Genomic DNA, 20,385 nt, shown 5'->3' on the forward strand with positions numbered 1-20,385 from the left:
GAATATTATTGGAATTTTCATGGTAATCACTGGGAGGGGACTCTCAGCACCTTTATGCTTAGCAAGTCAACCATGCACAAATTATTGCAGATTGAGGGAATTCCTCCAATTGAGTCTGTTGCATTGGTTTATCAGTCAAATGGAATGATTCTTTCTTATCCTGCCTGGAGCTCAGGTTAGAATAAGCCTTTAATAGGTCATTCATAGACCAGTAAAGGTTTCAATTAGCATTAGGGTGGGAAAATTGAGTTTGGCCATTCTCACCCAAATTTAGTTCCAGTGAATGTGGGAAGACAACAAAGAACTACCCCAACTAAAATAAGTTGCTTTCCTGCCTCTAGACCAATTGCCTCTGGAACTAGAAGATTTTTCCAATTTCAGCTCCGTGACCTTACTTTAGAACTGAGAAAAGTACAAGGTGTGAGCAAGTGAAAAGGAGGTAGATGGAAGACTCAAAAAGAACAAAAGGGAAAGTCTGTGATATGATTGGAGGGCAGAAAAGATTAAATGACAAAAGATTACATTGTGCCAGAAAAAAAATGGAGTTGTGACAAGAAAAGTAAAGAAACAACATATTTGTCTCCAGGAGACGTGAATGCCAGGATCAAGCAATTGCTGCCATCTGAAAGTAAAGTGAAGGAAAAATGAGGGATATAACTGATAAAACCAGACCAAGAAATAAATAGAAACAAAATGTGGATAATGGTTAAAATCTAAAATTGTTGAACTCAATGTTAAGCTCAGAAGGTTGAAAAATACCCATGGAAGAATAGAGTGCTGTTTCTTGAGGTTGTGTTGTGCTTTATTGAAACACTGAATAACACCAAGGACAGAAAGGTCAGAGGAGGTGTAAAGGGGATAATTAAAATTAACAAGATTGAAAAACATTCCTGGTGAAGGGCTTATGCCCGAAATGTCGATTCTTCTGCTCCTCAGATGCTGCCTGACCTGTTGTGCTTTACCAGCGCTACACTTTTTGACTTGGAAACTCAGGGTCAAGCTTGTGGACTGAACAGAGCTGTGTTAAAAGAAACAACTGCTGAGCTTGCATTTGATCTCCCTCCTGAGCAGCAAATATAATTGACTACATTTAAAGAAAAACAAGTAAATAACTGTTTCATCTGACACAAGTGTTTGGGGACTTGGATGCTGAGAAGGAAGGAGTTTGTGTTCCTGAGCTTGAATGGAGAGACATCATAGGAAGAGGTAGGTATTGTGGATGACTAAGAACTGGACCAGGACCTTGGAATGTCCCCACTGGAATGCTGCGAGGGAGGCTAGCGAAGATATACATCATAGTTCATATGATACTAGAAGTGGAGGAAATGGCTGAGAATGATTTGTTAAATTTAGAGGATGGTGCTTTTCATGACAAGAATAAGGAGAACTCCATCATAGTTTTGGGAGAGGGATGAAGATGTGACAGCAGAAATGTCTGAAATAGAACAAACGTGATCGATGGCCCTGTAAACCATGGCGGGGAGGATTCCTTGGATCAGAAGAAAGAAAGACGTAATTGCATCATCAGAGTAGATAGCTATTTCAGTCTATTATTAGCTCCATTCCAATCATATGCCAGGATCAGAATCAGATTGCAATTTGTTGAATAAAGGATGAATGTGAATTTGAGGCCAAGCCTGAGCTATCTGAGAGATTGCAATGTTAGGAAGCATATAAGACTGTGATTATGGAATAATGACATTCTGAATTGATCCTTGGCAGGCAGAGCATTGCATTAGTGACTGTCTGAGTGACCCTGGCAATTTAAACAGCCTGTCACATAAATTTTAGAAACTTCAGCTTTGCTATAACAATGTCTAATTATATTACTTGTATACCAATTATTTCACAGTTTAGAAAGGTGTTAATTATTTGTGATGAAAATAAACAAAGTGAGATCTTACACTTAATTTTTTAAAAATGTTTCCGATATGCATTGCATTCCGGGATGTGTACAAACCTCAGTTTTTTGGAACAACTGTATTAATACTGATGTATTATGAACTTCATGTTTTTATGAGAAATTATTGCTCTGTAGTTTGCACTTTAGGGCTCAACATACAACGTGCAGCCAGAAAGCATGAGGCACTGTTTCGTTTTGTCGAGGTTGTTATGCTTGCCACACAAAATGATCAGCATAAGGCTGAAGATTATGACTTGAATTTTTCTAATCGACCTGTTTAGAGATGTTATTACACATCTCTGAAGCAGATGGGACTTGAATCCAGGCCTCTTAGTCCAGGGTCACCACCACTGAGCCACAAGAGGCCCCCCCCCCAATGAATTTTTCTATATGGGAAATGACAAACAAAGTTCATCATAAGTCACTGATATGTGTGGGCCTATGGCAAACTCTCACTCAGTGCAGTACTTATTTTAACATCCATTTGCTTGTTTTACCTTGCCAGAATTGCTGCATGATTTGTTATATCACTGGGATCAGATAGCCAGATCCATGGATTCTTGGGTTGTTTGCCCCATACCAACCCTGCTGTACAAGCAAATTTACATAGAGATTTTCCCAGGAGCACAATTCACAGTAAATCAGCTGGAGTGTCAAAGCCTTCAGCAACAGGGTAATGCTGACAATACTCACCCAACCCAAAAATCCTCTTTTCTGACAATCCTTACTCCCTCTAGGCAATCCTCCCTCTCTCCAGACAATCCTTACTCCAGACCCTGATAATCCTTATGCCCTACTGACAATATTCACACTCACTCCTGGACAATTCTCATCCCCTCCTGACAATCTTCATCTGCTCCTGACAATCCTCACTCCCGCCAAACAATCCTCATCCCCTCTTGACAATCCTCACTCCAGACCTTGATAAATCTTTAATTCCTACTGACAATGTTTGCACTCCTCCCTTGACATTGTTACCCTTTTTTCACCAACAATGTCGCCCCTCCCTCACTGACAATGTTCCCTTTCCCTCCTTGACAATGTTACCACACCTTCACTGATAATGTTACCCTTCCCTCACTAACAATTCTACACCTCCTTCACTGACATGTTTCCTCTCCCCCACTGGCAATGCTCCCCCTCCCTCACTGAACAATGTTACCCCACCTTCACTGACCGTATTCAAGGAAAGGGGGATACACAATAGCCAAAAACAAAAGTACAGTTTCAGCAAAGAAAGATGAAAGTATTGATTAAGTCGAGAGAAACTAGAAGGGGCTATTGTTTGAAGGTTGATAGATTGGGAAAGGGGAGGTGCAATGAATCCTGAGTGCTTTTGTACAGTAGTCATAGCGTCATTGAGTCATAGGGATGTACAGTACGGAAACAGACCCTTCGGTTCAACTCGTCCATACCGACCAGATATCCCAACCCAATCTAGTCCCACCTGCCAGCACCCAGCCCAATATCCCTCCAACCCTTCCTATTCATATACCCATCCAGATGCCTTTTAAATGTTGTAATTGTACCAGCCTCCACACCTTCCTCTGGCAGCTCATTCCATACATGTGCCATCCTCTGTTTGAAAATGTTGCCCCTTAGGTCCTTTTCAAATTTTTCCCCTCTCACCCTAAACCTATGCCCTCTAGTTCTGGACTCCCCCACACCAGGGAAAAGACTCTGTCTATTTACCCTGTCCATGACCCTCATATTTTATAAACCTCTATAAGCCCTCAGCCTCTGACATTCCAGGGAAAACAGCCCCAACCTATTCAGCCTCTCCCTATAACTTGAACTCTCCAATCCTGGCAACATCCTTGTAGATCTTTTCTGAGCCCTTCATTGTTTCACAACATCCTTCTGATAGGAAGGAGATCAAACTTGCTCACGATATTCCAAATTTGGCCTAACTAATGTCCTGTACATCTGCAGCATAACCTCCCAACACCAATACTCAATGCTGGAACCAATAAAGGAAAGCATACCAAACACCTTCTTCACTATCCTATCTACGTGTGACTCCATTTACTAGGAGCTATGAACCTGCACTCCAAGATCTCTTTGTTCAGCAGCACTCACCAGAACCTTATCATTAAATGTATAAGTCCTGCCCTGATTTGCCTTTCCAAAATGCACCACCTCACATATATCTAAATTAAACTCCATCTGCCACTCCTTGACCCATTGGCTCACCTGATCATAATCCCATTGTACTCTGGGGTAACCTTCTTCGCTGTCCACTACACCTCCAATTTTGATGTTATCTTAAACAGTGGCACCATGTTAGTCAACCTCCAGTCTTCCGGCACCTCACCTGTGACTATCGATATTCTTGCTTGAATTCTCTGGACATCAGAATGCATCTAAGAAAAATTAATAAACAGCGAAATTCACAGCTGAGCTTGGAGGAGCCTGTGTGGGATAGCTCACAGCACAAGAGCAGTTAAGTGCCTAGTTTTTAAGTGTAAGCTTGCTGTAAATCTACAGTTGTGAGTACAGTGGGTTCTTTTTCGATTATATATTTCATTGAGATCTGTCTCTTGATTAAATTTTTAAACTCAAGAACATAGGTGCAAAGTTAGCCTGGAGCAGTGCTTTTAAAACAGTAAGACAGTACTATTTTCTGGGTCTATATATTGTGAAGGAGCAAAGATGGCCTTTAGTAGAGTGATGTACTCTTCCTGTCAGATGTGGGAAGTTAGGGAGGGTTTCCATGTTACTGATGAAAGTGTTTCTGGTTGCAAATCCTATCAGATCGCATGGATCGATTGGAGTGGCAGTTAGAAGCAATAAGGAATTTATAGAAGCTGGGGGGGTGATGGATGGCAGTTATATGAAGGGAGAAAAACCACAATTACAATCAGGTAGATGGATTACCTTCAGGAAAGGTAGGAGAGGCAGACAGGTTGTGCAGGAGTCGCCTGTTGCTATCCCCATCTCAGACAAGTATGCTGTTTTGAAAAATGTAGGGGGTGATGGACTCTCAAGGGAATGTAACATGAACAGCTAAGTGTCTGGTACCAAGACTGGCTCTAATGTAAGGAAGAGTAGATCAGGTTCCAAGTGATCGATTGTGACAGGAGACTCTCTAGTCAGAGGCACAGATAGATGTTTCTGCGGCTGGCAGCGAGAAATTAAAATGGTGTGTTGACTCCCTGGTTCCAGGATCAAAGGTATCTCAGAGATGGTGCAGAATGTTCTCAAACAGGAGAGGGACCGACAGGAGGTCATTGTACACAATGGAACTAATGACATAGGAAGGGAAAGGGATGTGATTCTGAAGGGAAATAGAAAGTTAGGCAGGAATTTTAAAAGAAGATCCTCGAAGGTAATAATATCTGGATTATTCCCAATGCTACAATCTGGTGAAGATAGGAATAGGAGGATAGAGCAGATGAATGTTTGGCTGAAGAGCTGGTGCAGGGGAGAAAAGTTCACATTTTTGGATCATTGAAAAATTTTCTGGGGTAGAAGTGACCTGTACAAGAAGGAAGAATTGTACTGGAATTAGAAATGGACTAATACACTGGCAGGGAGATTTGCTCAAACTGCTCAGGAGGATTTAAGCTATTAAGGTGGGGGGTGGGGTGGTGGTGGTTGGGACCCAGGGAGATAGTGAGGAAAGAGATCAGTCTGAGACTGGTAGAGTTTGGAAAAGGAGCAAGTCAAACAGTCAGGGCAGGCAGGAACAAAGCAGAGAATGAGGCAGGACTGATAAGTTAAACTGTATTTATTTTAATGCAAGAGGTCTAACAGGGAAGGCAGATGACCTCAAGAGCATGGTTAGGAAGATGGGACTGGGATATCATAGCAATTACCGAGATGTAGCTCAGGGATGGACAGGACTGGCAGCTTAATGTTCCAGGATGAAAATGCTACAGGAAGGATTGAAAAGGGGGCAAAAGAGAGGGGAGTGGTGGGTTTTTGGTAAGAAAAAATATTACGGCCATACTTAGGGAGAATATTCCTGGAAATACATCCAGGTAAGTAAGGAACTGAGAAATAAGAAAGAGATGACCACATTGTTGGGATTGTACTACAGACCCCCCAGTAGATAGTGGGAAATTGAGAAACAAATTTGCGGGGAGATCTTTATTATCTTTAAGAATAATAGAGTGGTTATGGTATGGAATTTTAATTTTCCAAACTGAGACTGCCATAGTGTTAAGGGTTTAGATGGAGAGGAATTTGTTAGGTGTGCACAAGAACATTTTCTGAATCAGAGTGTGGATTTACCTACTAGAGAAAGTGCAAAACTTGACCTACTCTTGGGCAATAAGGAAGAGCAGATGACTGAGGTGTCAGTGGGTGAGCACCTTGGGGCTAGAGACCACAATTCTATTAGTTTTAAAATAGTAATGGAAAAGGATAGACCAGATCTAAAAGTTAAAGTTCTAAATTGGAAGAAGGCCAATTATGACAGTATTAGGCAAGAACTTTCAAAAGCTGACTGGGGGTGGATGCTCGCAGGTACTGTGGGGCGGCACGGTGACTCAGTGGTTAGCACCGCTGCCTCACAGGACCAGGGTCCCAGGTTCAATTCCAGCTTCGGGTGACTGTCTGTGTGGAGTTTGCATACTCTCCCCGTGTTTGCATGGGTTTCCTCTGGGTGCTCTAGTTTCCTCCCACAGTCCAAAGATGTGCAGGTTAGGTAAATTGGCCATGCTAAATTGCCCATCGTGTAAGGTGCATCAGTCAGAGGGAAATGGGTCTGGGTGGGTTACTCTTTGGAGGGTCGGTGTGGACTTGTTGGGCCAAAGGGTCTGTTTCCACAATGTAGGGAATCTAATCTAAAGTAAGGGGCCGCCTGGAAAATGGGAAGCCTTCAAAAATGAGATAATTAGATTAGATTACATTACAGTGTGGAAACAGGCCCTTCGGCCCAACAAGTCCACATCGACCCGCCGAAGCGCAACCCACCCATACCCCTACATTTACCCCTTACCTAACACTATGGGCAATTTAGCATGGCCAATTCACCTGACCTGCACATCTTTGGACTGTGGGAGGAAACTGGAGCACCCGGAGGAAACCCACGCAGACACGGGGAGAACATGCAAACTCCACACAGACAGTCGCCTGAGGTGGGAATTGAACCCGGATCTCTGGCGCTGTGAGGCAACAGTGCTAACCACTGTGCCACCGTGCCGCCCAGAGACAGTATCTTCCTGTTAGGGTGAAAGGATAAGTGTAGGGAATGCTGGACGAGTAGAAAAATTGAGGTTTTGGTCAAGAAAAAGAAGGAAGCATATGTCAAGTATAAACAGGAGAGATCGAATGAATCCTTAGAAGGGTATAAAGGTAGTAGGAGTATTCTTAAGAAGGAAATCAGGAGGGCGAAAAGGGGATATGAGATAGCTTTGGCAATTAGGATTAAGGAGAATCCAAAGGGGTTTTATAAATACATTAAGGACAAAAGGGTAACTAGAGAGATAATAGGGCCCCTCAAAGATTAGCAAGGCAGTCTATGTGTGGAACTGCCGGAGATTGGGGAGATACTAAACGAGTATCATTTGTCAATGATTGCATCACTGTTTACTGTGGAGAAGGACATGGAAGATATAGAATGTGGGGAAATAGATGGTGACATCTTGAAAAATGTCCATATGACAGAGGAGGAGGTGTTGGATGTTGTAAAACTGGATAAGTCCCAGAACCTGATCAAGTGTACCCTAGAACTCTGTGGAAGGTAAGCAGGCAGGTACAGCAGGTGGTGAAGAAGATAACTCTCATCTTAGCCTTCATATTGACAGGATTCAAGTGCAAGAGCAGGGATGTCTTGCGACAATTGTATAGAGAGTCAATGAGACCATACCTGGAGCACTGTGTTCAGATTTGGTCTCCTTATCCGAAGAAGGATATTCTGTGATGGAGGGAATGTAATGAAGGATACGGGGTAGACCACTTTGGACTGAGATGAAGAGAAACTTCTTCACCCAGAGAGTGGTGACTCTGTTAAATTCTCTGCCACAGAAAGAGGTCAAGGCCAGAACATTGAATGTATTCAAGAAGGAATTAAACATAGCTCCGAGGGATCGAAGGGTATCAGAAGAAAGCATGAACAAGGTACCAAGAGAAATGATCAGACATGAATCAGGCTTGAAGGCTGAATGGCTATCCCCAATGTTACAAATATTTGTTATGTTGACTGTTGCAATTCAGTAATTTAGAAATTAATGGAGAAAATACAGTGAAATGTTTATTTCAAATTCATTTATTTTGTTTACTGTTCATATATTAATGTTGCACTCCTTGCTTTGCATTTGTATTACTTTTGCATTATCCTTTTTGAGTGTACATTGTTCAACCACCAGCTTTCTCTGTCAGGTAGAAGAACTAGGAAGCCTAATTAGACTAAACAGGCTTAAGCTAATGACAAAATGGGGAGAATTGAATGAAAAACTGCATTTCTAGGAGCATAAATAGATTCATTAATTTTTGTTTTCATCAAAATAGGTTTCCAATATGGCATATAAATCCTTGATAGAAATGGTAACTTGTATCCTGGAAAAAATATACCGATAAGGACTTGAAAACTAATTATGTTTTGTATATTCCACCAGGTATTGAAGGGATCTTTTTCTTAACTTTTTAATTAGGGTGTAAATTTAAATTAATCCAATAAATCAAACTGCAGTTTTCATTTTTCTGTTATGGCTATCAGATCAACTGAAATGAAATTAACTTCAAAATCATGAATACTTATGGTAAATTCCAATCTTACATAACAACTAAATTAAACCAGAGATGAGCAGCAACTTACAATTGTGGACTCAGTTTCTTTATTTATCAAAATGTCCTAAGTTTTTCTATTAGTTTCTTTTATGTATTTTAGATATCTTGTTAATGGCAGTGCCCAGTGTTAGATTAAACTCATGGTATAATGTATTACTGTGTATAAAGTGATGTATAATTGAAAGACAAGGATGTGCAACAAAATTAGCACAAATGAAGTGTGGCAGAGAATTATTTTATCGCAATTAATGCAGCGAGGCAGCAGACTGATAAAGCAATGACTGGTTCTATATTTGAGGTCACATAAATGGGAATAAATTTGGATAAATATGCTGATTGTGACAAAGCTTCTTTATTTCCTATTGATTTCTAATTGGAAATAGTAATTTTAGCTGTTTGTTTCCAGCTCTGAGTTTGATTGACTTAGACCAGTTTCAATCAAACCAAGTATCTGAACCAATTCTAATAAGAACTGCTGATGTAATGAGTGTTTGATAAATTGGTGAGTATTTTTGCTAACTTTAACAATTATGAAAATGCTTTACAAATTGTTGGACATCACAAATGTTTCTGATAGTGCTGAACATGTCAGTGTTTCACTGTCACTGAATGATCACAGTGGGTAATAGAGGTTAGCAGTTGCTATGAAATTAGATCATCTTTGAAAATCAAGCAACAGGCTCTCCATTTCCAAATATACTGTTCAATGCCAAGAGGCAATTAGAAGTTTTGAATTTATAAAATGCATCCACTTAGTTCTACATCATCTGTTTATTCAGGTGGAAACATAGCTATTCATTATCGGGAATGGTATAAACCATTAGTCTGGTTCTGGATTCTAGTGGGTCTGGCATACTTTGCAGCTGTCCTCAGTATGATTGGAGATTGGCTACGTGTGATATCCAAGAAAACAAAGGAAGAGGTAAGATGCTGTATTTTCTCTTAGAAACCTGCCAACCCTTTTTTAGAGCTAAAGACCTCTTACCAATTAAATTACAGATCCTGGGTGGAGGCTGCAGAGTTAATGTACAGATCCTGGGAATAGATGCATAAGAGAGTCACTTGCATCGGGGAAATGCCAAGATCAGCGAACTTAGTTTTGTGCACCTGCTCTTTTCTTATCCACCCATGGAACAAATCCAAAGGTTGAGCTGTTCAACACTCATTGAGCTAGCATGCCAGATTTAGGAATTATATTTGCTCATTTTTTTTAGCACTTTATTGCTGAAAAAAATGTAGGACTCATCTCCAGTTATATCTTGCACAGAAGAGTTTGAAGTTCTTTTCCAAGTGAGTACAGTCAACATAAATAGTCTTTGTGTGGGTTTGCGCAATGAGGGAGGTGGGGGGTCTTAAAAACAGCAGTTCAACTTTGGAATAAGGACTGATATGGCATGTTCTTGGTTGGGACAATGTGTGGATTTTCATATCAAAAGCAATTGGTTCAGTGAGTTGTATCCATTACTGGAAGAAGTTCTTGATCACAGATTGCATCACCAATCTCCCTACCTGTACATCAACTCCTTCCATGTTGATCTCCTCCCCTGCCTCATCCTCTTTCTGTGGTCCTGCAGGCCCATTGGCCTTCTAATCGAGCTGCTACATGCCCCCTCCTCGTTGGATGGCAAATTATAATGCAAGATGGTGATGATTTTGGAGACCCTGGCTGAAGTGGAAAGCAACATCCTGCCTGAGTAGCCCAAATAACGGAATCATTACTTTAGCATTCCTAAGGTGTGTTCGACAGTACAATGGATAGTGGCATGGAATCGTACTTGTACTTTGCTGTGCCGGGTTTTTATCTGAGAATTGAGACAGATGCAATTAGTAGATCTGGTCTTCCAACAATCCATTCTTTCAAGGGTTACAAGTAATTTGGGTACTCTCAAATGTTACATTCCTGAATATTGGAAAATTAGTTTGCAGAAACCATCTGAATATTTAAGGACTGGTATTCCTTCCAGATCAGGTATGCATTAAAGTTGATGTTTAGAAGATTCATCGCCATATGCATTCCATTTATAGCAATCTGGGCTGTCAGAAAGCCTGTCAGTAAAATAATCTGTGCCTACTCTAGTTTCCATTGGTAAACATGGCATCAGTCACTTCTTCATATAGATATGCGCTGGTTTGTCTGGCAGATGTCCCTTACAGTGATTTAGAAGGATCCTATTGCATAAAAATGTGATTCCATTGAGTCTTTCGCAACTGAATGTGAAGCTATTCCAGCCATTAACGTTACCCCAGCACAATCATTGCTTTTGCAGTTAAGTGGAGACAGCAAACTATCTTCTGACTGAATTAGAGAGAAGTGTTTTAGTGTATAAATACAGGTACTTGAATATTGATTGGACTGATCCTATACCCTCTGAGTGATGATTTTGTCCCTTCATGAACCTGATCTCATCAAATTCATACAGCGCAATAGAAACACTTGCAACGATCACAAGAAACTGGAAGTTTTATAGCAAAAGAATGAAAATGCATAGATCAGAAGTTTATGCCAGAAGTGTAGCTGTAGTAAAATCCTCATTGCAAAGAAAATTTACAGTTCATCACCCCACTGAAACTTTTCTTCACTGTTTAGCTTCTGGCATGATCACTCCATTTAACTTTCAGTTCTGTGGGTAAGGTGCACTGGGACAGTCTTTCACCAAAGTCATGGGTCAAAATTTTGTGTACCCCTCACCCCCAACCTCCACCACCACAATACCATGCCCTCCTCCCTCATGCACCACCACCACAACCACAATACCGTCCCCCACCTTCCAGAGGGATGAATGTTGGGTGATATGCAGCAGCCCATTTTCAGCACCTACCTGCCAGCCTCTACTGCAATTTAGCCAGTTGTCAGAGAGACATCAGATGGTGAGACCCTTTAAAGTCTCTTCTCCTGCTGTTGCTGGGACTTCACCTACTGCAGGAGAGCTTACAGTTGCCTGGTACAACTCGGCAAATGTGGGTGTCTCCTTGATGACTACCTGTGGCCATCAGAGGCCCCCACCCAAAGTGCAAATCTCACTGCATTCATCTTCTCTTGTCCTTCCAACGATGATATCTGTGGCCACAATGTTACTCAGCCTCATGTTACATCACATTACATCCATTGTTGAACATCTTCCACTTGACCCCACGCAAGTTCCAGCAGTGACTGCCTCTCCAATGGTGCTGGTAAGACCCTAGTGCTGCTGACCCTCTGTTGCACAACAGCTCTCCAAGGCAAGGCCACTTTTTGGTGATGGGTGGGCATCCCACTTGTGGCCAATTAGGGGCCCATGTGTTGAAAGGCAAGCGAGTGAGGTGAAAACAAAGAGTCTGCAGTGGGATGTACTCAGGCTAAGTAAGTGGACAACAAATAGAACATAGAAGAATACAGCGCAGTACAGGCCCTTTGGCCCTCGATGTTGCGCCGATCCAAGCCCACCTAACCTATACTAACCCACTATCCTCCATATACCTATCCAATGCCCGCTTAAATGCCCATAAAGAGGGAGAGTCCACCACTGCTAACCTTACAGCCTGTTTTATACTGTATTTCAATGTCCTTCCTACCGAAGTGCATCACCTCACACTGCTCTGCATTAATCCTCATCTGCCATAAACCTGAAAACTACACCAATGTGTCACTGTCCTGTTGGAGTTCCACACTGTCCATCACAAACATTATAATTCTTCCAGGTTTAGTATCTGCATATTTTGAAATTGTCCTACAGTCACACACCACACAGAAATACCGATTCACTCACTATTGTGAGGAAGTGCACTATTCACACACTCCCTGAGGACAGACTTAAATACTGACACCCACCAGACAAAGCAAGTGAAATGCTGACAAGGTCACCCTGGAGCAAGAGAAATACCGACAGACATTCCATGTCTGTATTAGTTTCTGCGTATTAATGAGTTTCTCTAAATCTCTGTATCAGTGTGTGTGTGTATATCTGTGTGTGTCTGCGTGGGACGAGTCTGGCAGTCACTATGGTGCTTACAGTGATGTAATATCCACCTGACACGAGTTCTGAGGAAGGGTCACTCGACCTAAAACGTTAACTTTCATTTCTGTCCACAGATGCTGCCAGACCTGCTGAGCTTTATTTTGCTGTCAGTCTCTGCTCGTCTCCCCCCAGCACTGTACAGCTTGGAGTGGAGGGTAAAAATCATCAGAGATTCAGTTTACGAGGGACAGAGGGAGGGCAGCAGCTCACAGCATCATCAACAAACACACACACACACACACAAACACACAGACAGTCACAGGCACACAGACACACACACTCAGAGAAATAGACACATAACATGTGCAGAGAGAGAACCTTATCAAACGCCTTACTAAAATCCATATATACCACATCTACCGCTTTCCCCTCATCAACCTCCTTCGTCACCTTTTCAAAGAATTCAATAAGGTTTGTGAGGCACGACCTGCCCTTCACAAAATGGGCAGATGGAATTTAAAATGGGAAAATTTGAGATTATGCAATTCAGCAGAAAGAATGGAGGAACTGAGTATTAAAATGAAGAAATACTAGAGATAACTGCAGCACAGAGGGATTTTAGTTTGCTCATCCATGAATCACAAAAAACTAGCATCCGAATTCAGTGGGTAAAGGGAAGGTAAAAGAAATGTTGACCTTTATTTCAAAGTGAATGGAATATAAGATAGAGAAGTTTTACTAAAACCATACAACACACTAGTCAGACCGCGTCTAGAATATTACAAACAAATTTGGTCATCCTATCTTAGGAAAGGTAAACTAGAATTGCAGGCAGTCCAGAGTAGGTTCACTAGTTGATCCAGGCATGGAGGGACTGTCTTATGAGGAGAGGTTGAGAAGGTTTGGCATGTAGTTTAAAAGAATGAAACATTATTGAACCATCCAGGAGTCTTGGGGACATTGACAGAATGAATGTGCAGAGATGTTGTTTCCCCTTGTGAGAAAGTCTAGTACCATGCCACATAATCTCGGAGTAAGGAGTCACTCATTTAAGACAGGGATGAGGAGGATTTTTTATTCCTTCAGAAAGTAGTGAATCTGTGAAAATCTTTACTGCACAAGGCTGTCAAGGCTGAATTATTAAGAGTATTAAAGGCTAAGAATCAAAGGTTATAGAGAAAAGGAAAATGGAGTTGAAGATTATTAGATCAACCATGATCTCATGGAATGGTGAGCAGATTCAAATGGCCTGCTTTGGCTCCTATGCCTTATGGTCTTATTTATATATTTATAGTCTTACTTAAAACCAGAGTTCTTCTCACAATCAGCACTGCTTCCTTGGTTCATATAAATCATCGTAATAAATTCAGCCTCCACAATATCATGTATGTAAGTTTATTACATTACCATCATGAGTGTTCCTCCCTAATTCCAGCAAAACCTCACAAAATCAAAACTATGTTGTATAGCTTTACTACTAAACCATAAAGTTTATCTCGAGGAGTATGCCAATAAGCAAAGATGCAACCCTTATTAATAAGGTCATAATCTGAAAAAAACTCATAAGTTAATTATCAAAAATGATATAGTCACCCCACATTGGCATAATGCTAGTTTTGAGCAGATGTGGTGTGTAGAACTTTAGGTGAGATCATTCATTTTCATTTGTAGGATCTGCTTACACAGGCATAATTAAGGTTTTCAGTCTAATGGGCTCTCTAGACTGAAATGAAATCAGGATGTCTCAATTTATTTCCTGGGGATTTGAAACCAATTGCAAAGAATTTCCCATAGGATACCTTAATTGTCTTGCAATACTGTTATTTGGTGATAAATCCCAAAGGTATATTTAAAATCTTGAAACTTTTTGCTTCCAGAATTAGAGATGGTTTTTCAGGTTATAAAATCTAAAGGTCTTTAATTGCAGTCTTTTTCTATTTAAATATTTTGCTCCTTTGGTACAATTTAAAGACAAGATAAAACACAAAAGGAAAACCTCCATTGGATGTATTAGTGAATAGGTATATCAAGAAATGGGTTAAATCTCTAAACTCAACCATTAAATGTAATGTTTATTCAACTTATCCCCTTTTGCATTGTGTAACGAGGAAATCGAATAGTCCTTATCAAAGGGAAACAAAATGCTCCTGGTACAACTGGATTAACATAGCTTGGCAATTCATTATCTAAAATAAACTCCAAATGACTTGCTTTCTGCTTGTACAGAAGTTCCAATGTCTTTAAAACTTTCAAAATGCAAAGATTTAACAAACCCGCCTATAATTCCAAAAAGAACCCACAAGGTGATGACAGCAATGGAAACTGCCACTGCCGTGAATGCATGCAATTTCTGCCTTCTTTCCTATTTCATGTGTAAACTAAGCTTTATTTAACACTCTGTTGCTCTTGTACATGTTACTGTTGCCTTGTTACTGAATAATTCTTTGTTTTATGTGACAATATATAATAATTTCTTTGTGCCGGAAGGTTGGTGAAATTAAGGCTCACGCTGCTGAATGGAAAGCAAACGTGACGGCAGAATTTAGGGAAACACGAAGGCGATTAAGTGTTGAAATTCATGACAAACTTCAAAGGGCAGCAACTATCCGAAACATGGAGCGAAGACGGCTTGGTTTGGACCAACGAGCCCACTCCCTTGACATGCTCTCCCCTGAGAAACGATTAGCATTTGCAGGTCTGGAGACAGGTCAGTTCAAGGCCTCCTCTCAGGAAAGTATAAATGGCAATTCTAATAATCTACAGCAGAAAGAAACAAAGCAATATGACAAACACATGCAAGGAGCTTCAGAGGACAACATCATCAATAAAGTTGGATCTTCAGCAAGAGGGCCCAAGAGATTCAAAAGTAGAGAACTAAAGAAAGAGATACCAGAGAATATTAGAAAAATATATGAAACATTTGGAAATCACACATTGGATGAAGAGAAAAAGGAACAGGAAAAAGAGAAAGAAAACAATACAAATGTTCCAGCTATAACAAGTTACGTCCAGCATTCAGAAGCAGAAGATGACAGAACAACCAATGAAGCCAAATATCCAGAGAATAGGAAATTACTTGAAAAAAAGATATGAAAATACTATGGCGAACAATATAAAAAAGTTTGTTTGAAGATTTTTTTTATACTATTGACATGTGCCTTATCATTTTAAAAATGTGGGAAAGCCATTTTCACACATGCATGGTCTACACAAACCTTTAGATTGATTTGTTATGCCACTGTGATATAGGGTTGAACTACCAAATATCAAACATAGGCTTGAATTAATCTGAACTATGGGAATGTGTTTGAAGACTACATTAGTACCAACCTGGGAACATTTTATGTGGACTTAGTGCTCATTACCAATGCAGTATATCCAAGGAAAGAAGTGGATGGCTCTGTACATTATCAGAAGCTCCACTAAGTCTCCAATACGTTTATTACCGAGAGGATTCAGCTTTGGAAAATTTATGTCCACTTATTTATTACAATTGTTTTACAATTTTTCAACAAACATCAGTTTGTTTTAGGACCCTTGTGCATCTGCTTTGGCGTGTGTTGTACGTCCTGTTGAAGATGTTACATTTCTGATAGGTATACGAATTTCTGCAGCAGAGAAACACATCAGAGTCATGGCATTGCAATATTCTTGTGTAATTGTTGAAGACTGACATGAGCACTGAACAAAAGACTGCGGTCTGCATGTCCGTGTCTTTGTAATTTAGTAAGAAACTTCTATGACTGGTCTTGATAAATGTTGACTTCTCAGGGCTCGCTTGTCCTGCTTTTACAAGGTTTCCTATATTAGGTTTTAAAAAATATAGGGTGTTGGGAGTAATATTACACTAAAGTAATAATTCAAAGAAAGCATGTTGGTGTATGGATCTATGATCATTCTCTTTGTTGTCTGTGTACTTCTGCAATTAATACAATTAATTTGTATTGGTTCTTGAAAATAATTAATGAATAAAGCAAAGACAGAATCTGATAAAATTAAACAGATATTTTTAATCCTTGTGCTGTTTTTATCTTTTCTCCTCAGTTAATACATCAACTCACTGCTCAGCTTTGTTGACTAAGTTGTTAAAACAGGCTACACACCTCTGAGTTGTCTAGAATGTAACAGTTGCAGGTCAGAAAGAATTAAAACAATATTTTCCGCAGAATCAGGTACTTCTCTGTAGAATGTTTCATTTAGTAGCCAAATTGAGATTGATGCATGGATTTATATTGCTATCTGGTATATTGTCTTGAGTTATTGTTGGGACTTTGCAACTTCAACACTGAAAAAGGAGTGGTTTAACTGTTACAAAACACAAATGCCATGAAGATCCATGAAGTGGGGGACCACATCCCAGTTTAAGTACCAGTGTCTGCATTAGACTGGAGTAGGGTAGTAAAGTTTGAACCTCTGATGGTTTGGGAGACTGATTTGTCTTCACATTGAAGAATCTTGAAATACCAAATAAAGCTTCAAATCAGAAAGGATGCCTGTTTTTTCTTTCACCTCCTCATTCCAAAAGGAGTATCAGGGAATCAAACAAATGCACTTAAGAATCAGGAGCAGGGGTAGGCAATTCATTTGTAATCTTTGGGAACTCAAGTTCTGATCCAAGCTTGAAGCACCAGTTTGGCCTATTATCAGCAGACACAGGTAACACCACTCTGTTCAGATATTGCACTGACCCTGCCTTGAGGCCTGGCTGAGAGTTGGGGTATGGGAACTCTTGACATGGAAGTCCCTGCATCAGGCTAGTATCCAATGTATCTGAGACCTAGCTGATCTTGTGACTGTTCCAATGAACTCTTATTAAAGTTACAGCAGGTGTCTCCCAGTCAAGCTAATGAATTTCAGGGCCACATTGCATGTCCTAAAAACAAAATAACCAAAAACACAAGTTATTTTAAAATAGCATTGAAATAATGCAAAGTCTTTTGGTGTACATTGTCAACTGCATTTAAAACTATGTTCCTACCTTGTTCCATAGTCTGCAGCAATAACTTTTTCTGCGAGTTGCAGTGTAAGTCCATCAATGAGGTCAGTGGGGTTCTTTCGTAGTAAGTCATTTCCAATGAGGACTGCTTTCTTGTCCATGACAAGTAAATTGTCTTAAGTGTTTATAAGCTTTTAAAGCATCATTCTATTTTTAATTCAAGCTGCCAACCCACATTCCCTGAGCTCTGCTCACTCTCCACCCATGGTACATCTAGCTGCACGTTCATTCCACAGGACCTCAACACCTACTCCCTGAAAGCCCATTTTCATCTCCCTCCCTGGAATTTCATCCCTCATCACCCCTGGGTGCCCCATCCACCCTGACACCCCCAGGACCTCTATCCACCTGGAATGCCATTCCCTGCCCCATCTCTGCCTGAAACCACATTCCCATTCGAGAATTTCATCCTCTCATGCTACTCTACTCCATTCCCACCACCTGAGCCCAGAATCCCAATCTCCCTGGAACCCTACTGCCTCCTCCCCTCATGTTATTCCATCCCAAATTTCTATGACCCCAGTGTTTGAACATTTAAGTGGATCACGCAATCATCAACTCCAATATCTTGGAATCTAGTTTAAATTTTAATAAAGATGAAGATTAGTTGTTGAACGTGAATAAGACATTTCTCCCAATGTCATTCAATCTATTTTAAATCATAAAAATGATCCCTTGTCCTTATTCCAAGCAAAAACAAACAACTGCTTCACTACTTGCAACAAGATTTGAGGCTACACAATGAGAGTAACAGAATGTTGCACTGTCAGAGGGACCATTTGCTGAAGTCCCATCTGTTCTTTGAGGTAGATATAAAGGCACTATTTCAAAAAAAGAAGAGTGAAGTTATTTCCTGCCAATATGAATATCTCAATGAACTTCCCCCTACAAATTGACCATTATCATGTTGTTGTGGGAGTTTGCTAGGCAAAGATGCTACATAAATTCACGTCTTTTTCTTTCTCTTGTTAGCATTGACCTTGTTTGACTTCCTTTGGAATAAATAAATTGGATATACCACAGATTATCTATTATTCATTATTTGTAGGTCAAGTGCAGAACTAAAGACGAGTTAAACACAATATTTAATTTTATTACTGAACATCACAAGCATAAAGGATACCCATATGAATGTTTTTCTTGTTTGTTAGTAGCTTGAACATCTTTTCAATGACAATGTACAGTTACATTTGAGCAACCAGTCTTCCTCAAATTATGCTTTTTTTTATGATGAGTAATAGCAGCACTGTTTAACTATGTACAAACAGAAGAGATCGGAATTTTGGTTTTACACAATGATATACTATTTATTGGGATTTATAATTGTGTTAGAATTTGTCGCAACATGAAATTTCTTTTAAAGAATTGTAAAGGTTGTCAACTGCCACAAGACTGGCCAGACTATAGACTATTTTCAGCAACTCTGAAGTTACAGTTATCAAACTGTGTAATATCTGCCATGGTCAGATCCAAATTCAGAACATTATCTGGGATTCTGGATTAATAGTTTAGCATTAACACCATTAGGCAATTGCCTCATGAGTATTGATCATGTAAAGTGTGCATAATGTGATCTAGTAATTGTTACAGGAACACATAATATTATGTCTTGTAAACCACATTACACATTATAGTGAGCTTTCTTTGAGAACATATCCTCTGAAAAGTGTAGAACAATGCGAATGTACAGTCAGTATCATCATGATTTCCTTTTTCATATAATACAATTCTGTAATTATAAATATAGAATTTTTATTCATGTCAATGCACTGTATCACTTTTGAAGGATAATTATAGAAAGTAAGAGGGACTGGGTGTCAGGTGAAGGTTTGCCATGGCTGCCTGATATTTTTTACTGACAAAGATCCAGCACAAACATGATGGATTAAGCATGTGTTAAATTTCAATACTATTGTAGTCCCACAATTCTCTATTTTCATAACTTGACCTCTGTCTCAATACTTTGTTTTCAATCATCCTGTTTACCTTAGATGTTAAAATTGGCTTGATTTCTGCTTGCCAGGATCCAGCTGTGTATTCAAAGATATTCATGTTATTCCTTGATAAGTTCCTTTCCTGGAACTGAAGCGTAATCTACTGTTTAAATTGATTTTTCACACTCTATTTGGACTGGTGCTGATCACATTACTGGCGTAGGCAGTGAAACAGAACAGATTTAAATCTCCCAGCCTGTATGAGGAAGCACAGGTCATAAAATTGAATTTTACCCACCAGGAATTAATTATATCTTTCTATGGTGAATCTGTATACAAATGACAATTTTGGATGAAAATTTGACTGGTTTCAAGTAAACGAACTCACTTGAATGGATGGATCTGAGACATACCTTCAGTTGGGCTTCCCACATCATTATTATTGAATTGGAAGTTGTTGGCACTTATAAGGTGGCCTCGGGCAGCTTGTTGAAGCGATCATAAGCATTAGGCTGCTACACAATTGGCAATAATGCTTGTGTTAAATCCCTAAAAGGGACGATGAAAGAGGGAAGACCAGATAAGGGGAATAACCAGAAGAGGGTGATGATCTGCTGGGCAGTGGTTGGAATGAGGGTTTTGAGCCTGCAGAGTGCTGATTAGAAGGAGTTATAAAGTTGTACAGTCATAGTGCACAGAAAAGGCTCTTCAGCCCATCAAGTCTGCACCAATCTATCTATGATCTAATCCTATTTTCCAGCACTTTGCCCATAGCCTTGAATGCTATGTCATTTCCAGTGTTCAAAGTTTAAAATCACACAACACCAGATTATCGGCCAACAGGTTTATTTGGAAACAATAGCTTTCGGAGCGCTGCTCCTT

General features: G+C 40.0%; 1 protein-coding gene across 2 annotated transcripts in view; it reads left to right on the plus strand.

Annotated features, from left to right (window-relative positions):
• The window catches only part of LOC122553483 (potassium channel subfamily K member 10-like), a 40,911-nt gene extending 24,310 nt beyond the window's left edge, over nucleotides 1-16,601 (plus strand). Inside the window, exons 6-8 of one of the 2 annotated variants that reach the window (XM_043697295.1) lie at nucleotides 7,877-7,969; nucleotides 9,418-9,560; nucleotides 15,061-16,601. In XM_043697295.1, the coding sequence (XP_043553230.1) occupies nucleotides 7,877-7,969; nucleotides 9,418-9,560; nucleotides 15,061-15,666 (842 nt within the window). In that variant the 3' untranslated portion in view covers nucleotides 15,667-16,601. The remainder of the gene's footprint in view (nucleotides 1-7,876; nucleotides 7,970-9,417; nucleotides 9,561-15,060) is intronic. The other variant, XM_043697296.1, reaches the window with a different exon arrangement.
• Nucleotides 16,602-20,385: the final 3,784 nt, after the last annotated feature.

This window comes from Chiloscyllium plagiosum, chromosome 10 (assembly GCF_004010195.1).
Source record: "Chiloscyllium plagiosum isolate BGI_BamShark_2017 chromosome 10, ASM401019v2, whole genome shotgun sequence".
NCBI classification, from domain to species: Eukaryota; Metazoa; Chordata; class Chondrichthyes; order Orectolobiformes; family Hemiscylliidae; genus Chiloscyllium; species Chiloscyllium plagiosum.